The 9,782-nt window shown below is 52.0% G+C and overlaps 1 protein-coding gene and 1 long non-coding RNA gene across 2 annotated transcripts; one reads left to right on the forward strand and one right to left on the reverse strand.

The window, feature by feature from the left end:
• Positions 1–2,701: 2,701 nt before the first annotated feature.
• On the forward strand, positions 2,702–5,095 carry Rps15 (ribosomal protein S15). Its single transcript, XM_004865950.3, has 4 exons — positions 2,702–2,857; positions 3,183–3,268; positions 4,638–4,872; positions 4,950–5,095. Exons 1-4 carry the CDS (start codon positions 2,855–2,857, stop codon positions 5,061–5,063), a joined length of 438 nt encoding a protein of 145 aa, XP_004866007.1. The 5' UTR covers positions 2,702–2,854; the 3' UTR covers positions 5,064–5,095.
• A 361-nt stretch (positions 5,096–5,456) lies between these two features.
• Positions 5,457–9,711, reverse strand: LOC147821185 (uncharacterized). The gene is made up of 2 exons (XR_015447532.1): positions 9,085–9,711; positions 5,457–6,835 (listed from the first exon to the last, which is right to left on the reverse strand). It is a non-coding gene; the product is annotated as an uncharacterized LOC147821185 (long non-coding RNA).
• Positions 9,712–9,782: the final 71 nt, after the last annotated feature.

Genomic DNA, 9,782 nt, shown 5'->3' on the forward strand with positions numbered 1-9,782 from the left:
GGTTAGGCATGGCATCTTAGCAAGAAAAAATGTCCAGCAGGGTGCACACCTGTAACCTGTGCACTCAGGAGACTGAGGCGGGAGGATCACTGCAAGTTTGAGGCCATCCTGGACTACACAGTGAGTCCCTGTCTCAAATAAATACAAAAAGGGCTGGGGATGTAGCTCAGTCCACAAGCTTTGGGTTCAATCTCCAATGACACACAGTGCTGAGGATAGTGGCCGACACCTGTGATCCCAGGTACATGGGAGGTGAGGCAGGCAGATTGCAAAGTTCAAGGCCAGCCTGGGCTGCACAGCAAGACCCTGTCTCAAAATGAAAAAAAAAAATCAAAAAGGGCTGGAGGTGTAGAGTGCTCCTTGAGTTCTGTCCTCTGTACCACACAAATCAAGGGCCAGTAAGTGCCCAAAGTGATGGCCTTCCATGCAGGCGTGACGAGTGAATAAAGCAGCCCACAGCTGCCATCCCCTGCTCGTGTGGGGGACAGGGAAGGTTCGCTGGCTTTGGAGTGAGGTAACAACAGGGTTGCCACCCACACTCCTGGCCAGACTGCTCATGGAGCTGGCCCCAGAACAGCCTTTGTTCCCTCCCCAGCTCCTGCCATTTCAGTTCCAGGTGGGTTGGGTCAAGCAGAATGAGCTCACCCTGAACACCAGGGTGACCACAGTGTAAGCACCAGTCAAGTGTTCTGCAGGAGTCCAGCCCCCTACTGGAGGAACAGTATGAGGAATCAGCACTGTCCTCACAGCATTCTGAAGTGTTGCTCTGTCCACTCAGTTCTCCCCATTCCTTACCCTCCCTGCTTTATCTGGTCCTCTCCCCAGGCTAACAGGGCAACTATTAAACCACCCAAAATAAGATGGGGCGGTCATTCCTGCCCCAGGGCCTTTGCACTTCCCTGTTTGAGATGCCTGCCTCCAGCAGAGCAGCTGACCTCTGTGACCACTGATATTTCTGCCAGCACCCCTGGATGTCACCTACCTTCCCTGTTTGCTCTGCATCGTGAGCCTTTGGTTCCTTTTTTCCTCAGTGCTTCCTTTTGCATCATTAGTTTTCATTGTTTTTCATAAGTCACATAGCAGATGCCCTAGGGCTTACATTGAAATGTGTTTTTTTTTAAAATGTGCTAAAATATGGATCAAGTTTATCATCTTCAGGTTTTTTTCAGGCAGTGCCGAGGATTAAACCCAGAACCTTGAGCATGCTAGGCAAACATTCCACCCTCAGTCCACACATTATAAACACTTTATGTACCCTGCTCAGGAGCATTAAGCACATTCACATTGTCAAGTAGCTGTCCCCACCATCCACCTCCAGGACTTTCCCATCTTAAATGGAAACTTTGTCCCCAGGCAATACTTAACTCCCATTCCTGCACCCACAAGTCTACTTCCTGTCCTGGGCGTTTCCTGTCCATTGAGCCCACTCTGTGTCCTCTGTGTGGGGCGTCTCACTGAGCAGGGCGTCCTCAAGATCCGTCCACGCGGTCACAGCCTCGCTCCTTTTGGTGGCTGAGTGATGTTCCAGTATGTTAGATGGACCATGCTGTGTGTATCCACCCATTGATGGACATTTTGGTTGCTTCCACCTGTAGCTTTTGTGAACATGAGTGTACAAATACCTGTTCAAATCTCTCCTCTCAAAGCTGGGTGTGGTGGTACACGCCTGTAATGCTGAGGCCAGAGGATTGTTGTGAATTCAAGGCCAGTCAGGACTACATAGGGAAGCAATCAAGTCCCTCCTTTCAATTGTTTTTTTTCATTCTTTCTGCATATTTCCTAAAGTGGAATTCCTGCCTCATACAGCTCCACTTCTTTTTTTTTTTTTTTTTTAGCTCCACTTCTTAACCTATTGGCCTTCAGATTCACAGTAACAATTCCAGTGAGATAAGGAAATAGCATTCCTTCATAGCTCTAGTAACACTTCCCCTTTTTTTGTGCTTTAAAAAAAATTTCTTTTTGGATGGAGTTCTCACAGTGTTGCCCAGACTCAAGCAATCCTGCTGCCTCAGCTTCCCCAATAGCTGGGCTTAGTGCTGCACACCTGGCTAATTATATTATCTATACAGATGACTTCTGTATATATCATGAATCCAGGAACACCTTGTCTTAGTTACTAGGTTTATTTAAATTTATGTCTATTAAACTGGTTGTAGTGGAGCAGAACTGTAATGTCATCACTTGAGAGGCTGAGCCAGGAGGATGGATGCAAGTTTGAGGACAGCCTTAGGTACATAGTGAGTTCAAGGACAGCCTGAGGTATGACTCCAGGCCTTTTCTAAAAAAAAAAAAAAAAAAAAAAAATTATTAAAGCCTGGCTGGCTCTTTTCAGGAAGGCCAGGGCCCCTCTTATCTTCCTTTTCTCTCAGTTCTTACTCTGCTACAATGTCCATACCACATGGTTCTTTTGTACCTCTCCCATTGGGCCGGAAACCCTGAACCACACTGTCTCACAAACACCATAAATATTTGCTTAGATGAGTATTACTCCGTAGATTACAGAGCACGCACCTGTGTGCTCTGAAACAGCAGTGACGTATGTAGTTTTTTCTTTTTTTGGTCTTTTTTGGGTTTTGGTACAGGGAATCGAACTCAGGGCTTCGCTCTTACCAGGCAGGCGCTGCGCGGCCTAGCTACGTCCCCCTCCCAACTTGCAGTTTTTGTCCAGGCTCAGCCTAACCCAGATAGGAGTCTCTGAGTCCCGCTGCCTGTGGTTTGCCCTCCGGACAGTAGGGGGCGAGCGTCTTCTGCAGGAAGACGGAAGTGTACGCATGATTGAGGGACCGTACTCCCAGGCTGCCTCGTGATAACTGCGCAGGCGCGAGGTGCTGGTCTTTTTCGAAGAACTGGCAAGATGGTGAGTTACGCGCGTCGGAGGTTCTGTGGCAGGCATATCTGGCGCCATCCGAGCTTCTACCATCCTGTGGGGGCCAAGGTTGGGCCCCACAGTTGTGGAGGTCCGCTGCAAACCTCTGGGGCCTCAGATGGGGCCCATGGAGTCGGTCTAGTGGCTATCGGGACCACCCAGGTTGGGGAACGCCTGTCGGACCCAACTGTCCTGGCCGAGTCCCTGTAGCCCAAATCTCATGTGCCTTCCTGTGACGGCCTGGGAGTAGTGTAGTAGTGGGGGCACCTGGGGTGGATCTCTAGCTCCCACTCACCCTCGACCCGCGCTTGTGCAGGCGGAAGTGGAGCAGAAGAAGAAGCGAACCTTCCGCAAGTTTACCTACCGCGGTGTGGATCTCGACCAGCTCCTGGACATGTCCTAGTAAGGGGGCTGGCGGGAAGACGAGGGGCGGGAGAATGAGAAGGTCCTGTCTGGGTTAGCATGGGAGTGTGGGGTGGGATGGCAGCTGTGTGGAGAGTGGGTTCTTCGAAGGAGACCGGGTCGCAGTGGGCTTGGGCCTGGTTTATTTACGTATTTGCGGTAGTGGGGATTGAACCCAGGCCCTTCGCACTGAGTTACATACCTTACACTTTTCGTTTTTAATTTTTGAGACAGTCTGGCTAAATCCCTTTAGTTGTCCAGGTTTGGCTCAAACTGGAGATCCGCCTGGTTCACCTTTTCTGCGAAGGGCCCCGCCGCCAATCTTTTCTGCATTTGGGGTCAGTTTCTGCTGAAGGGCAAAGGCATTCATGGCCAGTCTCCAGAAAGCAAGTGGGTGAGGCTGTGTGCCAGTGAAATTGTTTAGGAACATTGAGACTTTTTATTTAAATTGAACGTAGTTTGCTTTGACATGTCACCCATTTGGAAATGTAGATTGCCTGGGTATCCCAGGTGTGTTATGAAAACAGGCGAGGTGGCTCATGCAGGTACAGGTGGGTCTGTGGTACCTGGATGGAGGGGAAGGAGGCTTGCTGACAGTCAGTGTAACCTGGTGTCACTTGGAGGGAGAGCTGGCATGAAGGATCCAGCTATCAGGGGCTTCCCCCTCTCCTCCCAGCACTGAGGATTGAACCCAGAGCCTTTGGACTGAGCTAAATCCTCAACCTTTGTATTTTGCTTTGAGATGAGATTTTGCCAAGTCTCCCGGCTGGACTCCAAATCTTACTCCTCCTGCCACATCCTCCCAGAGTGCTAGGATTACAGATGTGCACCACCACATCCTACTTATCTGGAGCTTTTAACAGGCTGCCGTGCCAGGCATGATGAGCCTTGGGCCTTGTGCATGCCAAGTCCACGCTACCACTGAGCTGCACCCAGCCCTATTAATCTTTCAGGCTGGCATTAAACCGATCATGTAGCACAGGCTGCAATCCTGCCTCAGCCTTCTGAGTGCTGGGGTTACAGGTGGGTACCACCAAACCAGACTTTCCCTGGATCCTTTAGTGGACTCTGGCCTGAGGTTGCAACTGCCAAGTTATCACATTGGGGAAACTTGGGTATCTGAGTCTGTTCACTGGTCTATAAACAGCCTCGAGGTGGTTCTAAAAGTGCCAGGAAGGATTCCTCAATACTGAGCAGGGGTGTTGGTATACTGCTGGTGTGGGCATATATTATAGATCTTGGTGCACCGTAGGGGGCAGTGCAAAGTCCACTATAGGCTGTGTCCCTGAGAAGGCCCCTTCCTGGTTCTCTACCTCCTGGGAGTTGAATGGTTCTAATTACCCCAGCCCTCTGTCTTGCCTGCCCCCAGTGAACAGCTGATGCAGCTCTACAGTGCACGGCAGCGACGGCGGCTGAACCGAGGCCTGCGGCGGAAGCAGCACTCACTGCTGAAGCGCCTGCGCAAGGCCAAGAAGGAGGCACCACCCATGGAGAAGCCAGAGGTGGTGAAGACACACCTTCGGGACATGATCATTCTGCCTGAGATGGTGGGCAGCATGGTGGGCGTCTACAATGGCAAGACCTTCAACCAGGTGGAGATCAAGGTATGTGTGGGGCTTGGGTGGGTGGGAGGGCACTGTCTAGGCCAGTCCTTGATTCCAGCCTGTCTTGACCTCCACAGCCTGAGATGATCGGCCACTACCTGGGCGAGTTCTCCATCACCTATAAGCCCGTGAAGCATGGCCGGCCTGGCATCGGGGCCACCCACTCTTCCCGATTCATCCCCCTCAAGTAGCCACCTGGCCAATAAAGGCTCTACTGTCCCCAGTCTTGTGTGCTGCCTGTCCTTGTGGGTGTAAGCTCTGGGAGGGACCTGGGTTGAGGTTCTAGCATGGGACTCGGTGGTGACTGTGGGCCTTCACTCTGTCCTCTGGATGGGGCTGTGCAGATGAAGCAGGTAGGGTGAGCAGCACGACCCATCTGCTAGCCCTAAGGAGCCCCTGTCCCAGTTGTGTGCCTGCCTGGGGCTTCAGGACAGTCCATGGAGTCCCCTGTGCCCCTAGCGGCTATGGTGCACTTGCCCACACCATGGCCATGTGCCGCAGACCAGCTGCAGTCGATGTCAATGTAGGGTAGGAAGGGGGGATGTCCTGGGCCGGCGATGAGAAAAGAACCTTCTCAAGCAATGTTCAGGTTCCCTCTGAGAAGTCTCAGGGTCTGATTTATTTTTATATCTTTAAGCAATAGCTAGGAGGCAATGGGCGGAACATGTTTACATTTTAGGTTGCCTTAGCAATTTCTATTGAAGTAAAGGTTATCTTTTGCTAAACAGTATATTTTTTCTAAGCTGATTCATTTCATTGAACATCATGAATACATTTTTAAAAATTACAATTGTCCCCTTATTTACCCACACCTAAGCAGAACAGAAGGTAACTTAATCAAAATCTCTATATCAGAGGGGGTACAAGTAAGATTTAATCAACTAAATGTCAAACTTGTGGTCGCCAGCTGGCCCTTGAGAAACTGCACAATGGTTAATATAGTTTGCTATTAGCTCTCTATTTTTCTTTACCTCTATTCATCTTAACTAAATGTCATTTGGGTTCATAGTCCATGAGCAGGAGATATTTACAGCACTTTGAGAAATATTGAGTAACTTGCCCCCTTAATGCATTTACCTGTCTTAACTTTCTTTCTTTTTCCCATTTTCCACTATTTATTTCATCCAAAGTCTGTCCTTTCAGTCTCTTCATAAGACCCCTTTAGTAAAAAGAATGTCAGCAATAAGAGGGGGGGTTATAGTAGTGGGGAAATGGGGTTTTAGGAGAGGTTTCTTTAGGAGTGGATGTGGCAATAGAACTAAGAGAAACTGGAATTTGGGGCTTATGAGCCAGATCAGATTTCAATATATCATTGCCAGTTTGCCTCATGGAGAGTTTGTTGTTAGTCACAAACACAAAGACTCCTGTGACCAGAGTAACAATTATAAACATTATGGCAAGAAAAAATAAAACATGAGGGTCCGATGTGTTCCACCCTTTCTTTCCCCAGCTGGAACTTTGTCAAGCAGCATTGGAGGTCGGTTGGGCTTCGCCAGCCATGACCCAGAGTGGGGCCTTCCCTGGACCTTCAGTTGCCCTGGTCAGAGAGGCTTCCAAGGGGCAGGTTCATACCAAACTCCCCAACATACTTGTGACTGGGTTGTCTTTTCTGTAGGTTGAAGACGTGGTGGGCCTCTAGACTTGGGCAGAGCTGTCAGAGCAGCAAGCAGTAGGCTCCCTGATGGGCAGTGGAGAAACAGGATGCCCAGGCTGTGGCCTACGAGAGTGAAAGAGGAGACAGAAGCTGCTCTTGGTGGGCATCCCAGGTGGGCAGAGTTCCTGCTCGCCAGTCCCCCGCTGGCTCTCTAGTTCTCAGCTTCAGCCACATTTGCTCGTGCTGCTCTCATGATTTGGAATCAAGAATTACAAGACTGTTGGTTGTTTCTAATCTTCCTGAAAGGAGTTGGTGCAGCAGAGGAAAGACTCTTGAGGCCAAGACTGGGGGTCCCAGCAGCTCAGGAGGCTGAGGAAGGAGGATCTTGAGTTTTGAGTTTTGCCTGGGATGCTTTAGGAAGACCAAATAAGGACCAGAGGCCTGGGGATTTAACCCAATGGCACCGTGCCTGCCTTGCAAGCACGAGGTCATGAGTTTGATCCCCAGTCCCAAAAAAACCACAAAAAGGCCCAGGGACTCAGAGGCCCCGGGTTCAATCCTCAGTACCGCTCTCCTGTCAGAAAGTTTGGTGAAAGACTAGTGATGCGGGAGATAGGCTGAGCTGGGAACAGCTGGGTCGATGCCCAGTATTCTCAGGGCTCAAACATGGGCAGCAGCTCTGGTGTGGTGTGGGAGTGGGTGATTTAGGCTTTGTGTAAATCCTGTGAGTCACAGCTGCCAGCTGAAATGTGCAGCTGCTCTGGCCAGGGTCCTTTCCGTGGGGCAGCAGAACCTTTGTGACCCAGCTTTCCATACTTGGCAAAAAAAGAATGTGTGGAGGGTTGAGTTAATTTTGTCTGCAGGAGTTTTTTGGTTTTTTTTTTTAATGAAATGACTTTCATGTCTGACTGGCAGAGTTGGGAAGTAGATGCCCAACTCTTTTTTTCTGTTTCTGTTTTTTACAGCAGTGGAGAGGAAGCACGAGTCCTCACATGCTAGGCAAGAAGAGCTCTACCACTCTGAGCTGCACCCCAGTCCTGGAAGCTGTTTATCCTCAACCATTAAGTCACACATGGGGCCACAGCTACTTTGAGCCCCAGGTCCTTGTAAGGAAGCAAAAGATGCCTGTGGTGGTACAGACAGGAGGGCAGAGGGCTCCACCAGGGCAGGCAGAGGACCACATACCACCCGCCTTGGCAAGTAGCCTTGCCGGCGCTTAGGCCGCACTGGGTGCACACTGTCCTGCCTGTGCCACTGAAAACACCCAAGGGAGTTCCCTGTGTTGCAGGCTGCTCCAGGCTACAAGCGGCCTTTCAGCCCTTCACTGGGAGCATTGCAGCTGGTCCCTGCTTGTCCCCTTGTGCTTCATGACAAGGGGGAGTCATTCAAGACCAGGGAAAGAATCCACACTTTTTAAGTACAGAACGTTGTGTTGGGGATGGTTTGTCCTGGGCCCAGCTTGTGCTAGGCTCCCTGGCACCCTCATTCCAGGGGCATTTGGGGTGTCAGGAAAAGAACCGGGACTGTTAATTACCCAGGTTCATGGTGCTGCCTGGCCCACTCAACTGCAGGCCCCGGCCTCTGGTCAGATCCACACCTTTGGTCCTTCCTGAGGCTGCCCCTCTGGTGGCCCACTGGACACACCCGGAACCTGAGTGGGTGTCCCCTCAGCATCTCGGCAGCTGCCTCCAGATCCAGGCCTGGGTCCCACCATATGGAGTAAAAGACACAGGACCCAAATTCTGTGCTATTCAGATTCTCCATGCTAATACTTCATACCTGGCAGGGAAACCTGGCAAACTCAAAATTGGCCATAGAAAGAGTTCCACCCTCAGCCCTCCCACCAGATCCAGGATCCACATCACAACCTGGGTAAATTCTCATCCCCAGACCAGCTCGGGGCCTCTGCCCACTTCCCACCACTCCTCAGGGTACTGGAATTCCCTTACCTGGTCCCTGGCTCCCTCACCTCCCCTTCAGCCCCTGTCATCACCTTCCCTGCTAAGGCAGCACCTTTCTTGTTCCTGGCTTTCCTGACCGCAGAGTTCAGGCTGACGCACCTCCGTGGTCCTCTTCCTGCCTAGCATCTGCCCCAGCAACCTTCCCCAGCCCCTCCCCAGCATACTTCTCTGGCGTCTGGCCCTGCGCCTTCACCCTGGTTGCCGGAGCCCCACGGTCTGTTCTTCCCATGTCCGACAGAGGGCGCTGCTATGCTCTGCCCATAGGTCTCCATAGCTCTTACCTGTCTAGCCAAAAGCCCAAGTCCTGCCGGGGATTTAGCTCAGTGGTTCTGCCACCTGCCTTGCCTGAGTTTGATCTCCGGTACCAAAAACCAAAAAAAGCCCAAGTCCTGAGCTGCCACGTAGCTCACTGGTAGAGCATTATGAAACAACGCCAGGTGTGCTGGCACACTCCTATAATCCTAGCACTCTAGGAGGCTGAGACAGGTGAATCACAAGTTCCAGCCCAGCCTAGGCAACTTAGGAATACCCCGTCTCAAAAAGTACTGGGGATGTAGCTCACGGTAAGAAACTCCTGGGCTCCAATCTCCAGTATTGCTCCCCACCCCACCCATAAAAACCCCAACCCCTCCCCGAAGCCTCAAGGCCCTATATGACCTGGCCAGTGCTTTCCTACAGCTCGGCAATCCCCTTCCTGGTCGTTCAGCCCGACGCCACCAGGTCCATTCAAGTGCGCTTCTCCTCAGAGCCTCCAGGCCAGCAGCCCCGACCTGGCCTTTCCTGCTTGGCTTCCCAGTGGCCCACCGTGCTGTCCTCTTGTTTACTTCGTTTCCCAAGGGCAGAAGTCTTCCCCATTGTTCATTGTACAGGGACCACACACAGTAGGTGCTTAGTACATGGTTAAATGACTCTACCAGCGGTGTCACTCCCATCCGAGCCTGGCAAATAGGCGAGCCGCAAATGTTCGCTGAATGACTAATGAACTTGAGCGCCCGGGCGGATTCCAGAGGCACCAAGCTTCTGCCCAGGAAGTGGCCGTCCACGAGTGCATCGGTCCACGGTGGGGTGGCGCTTTTCTCTGTTCCTCCAAGGCTGCGCCACCAGGCCCCTCTTCCTCCCGCTCCCCACCCCTTGCCAACTCTGAAGCGTCCCCCAGCCCCATGGGAGCATTGCGCCTCGCTCCTGTCTGCACACATGGCCCCTGACCGCTCTTGCACTCTCAGGACCTCGTGCCACCCTGTCCAAGCGAGGCTTCCCCCCCCCCCATACACACTCCCTCGCCCCTTTCCGGGAGGAGCCCAGCCTCCGCCCCACCGAGTGACCCCTCCCCGCCCAGCCTTCGCGCAGGCGCAGGG

The sequence above is a fragment of the Heterocephalus glaber genome, unplaced genomic scaffold, assembly GCF_053883595.1.
Source record: "Heterocephalus glaber isolate CG9 unplaced genomic scaffold, H.glaber_assembly_v1.0 deba00001760, whole genome shotgun sequence".
Taxonomy (NCBI): domain Eukaryota; kingdom Metazoa; phylum Chordata; class Mammalia; order Rodentia; family Bathyergidae; genus Heterocephalus; species Heterocephalus glaber.

Excerpts from the sequence above, each read along its gene's own strand:
- Rps15 (XM_004865950.3), top strand. Across the intron at positions 3,269-4,637 it reads CAGCTCCTGGACATGTCCTA|TGAACAGCTGATGCAGCTCT; the intron begins GTAAGGGGGCTG and ends GCCTGCCCCCAG. Across the intron at positions 4,873-4,949 it reads TCAACCAGGTGGAGATCAAG|CCTGAGATGATCGGCCACTA; the intron begins GTATGTGTGGGG and ends TGACCTCCACAG.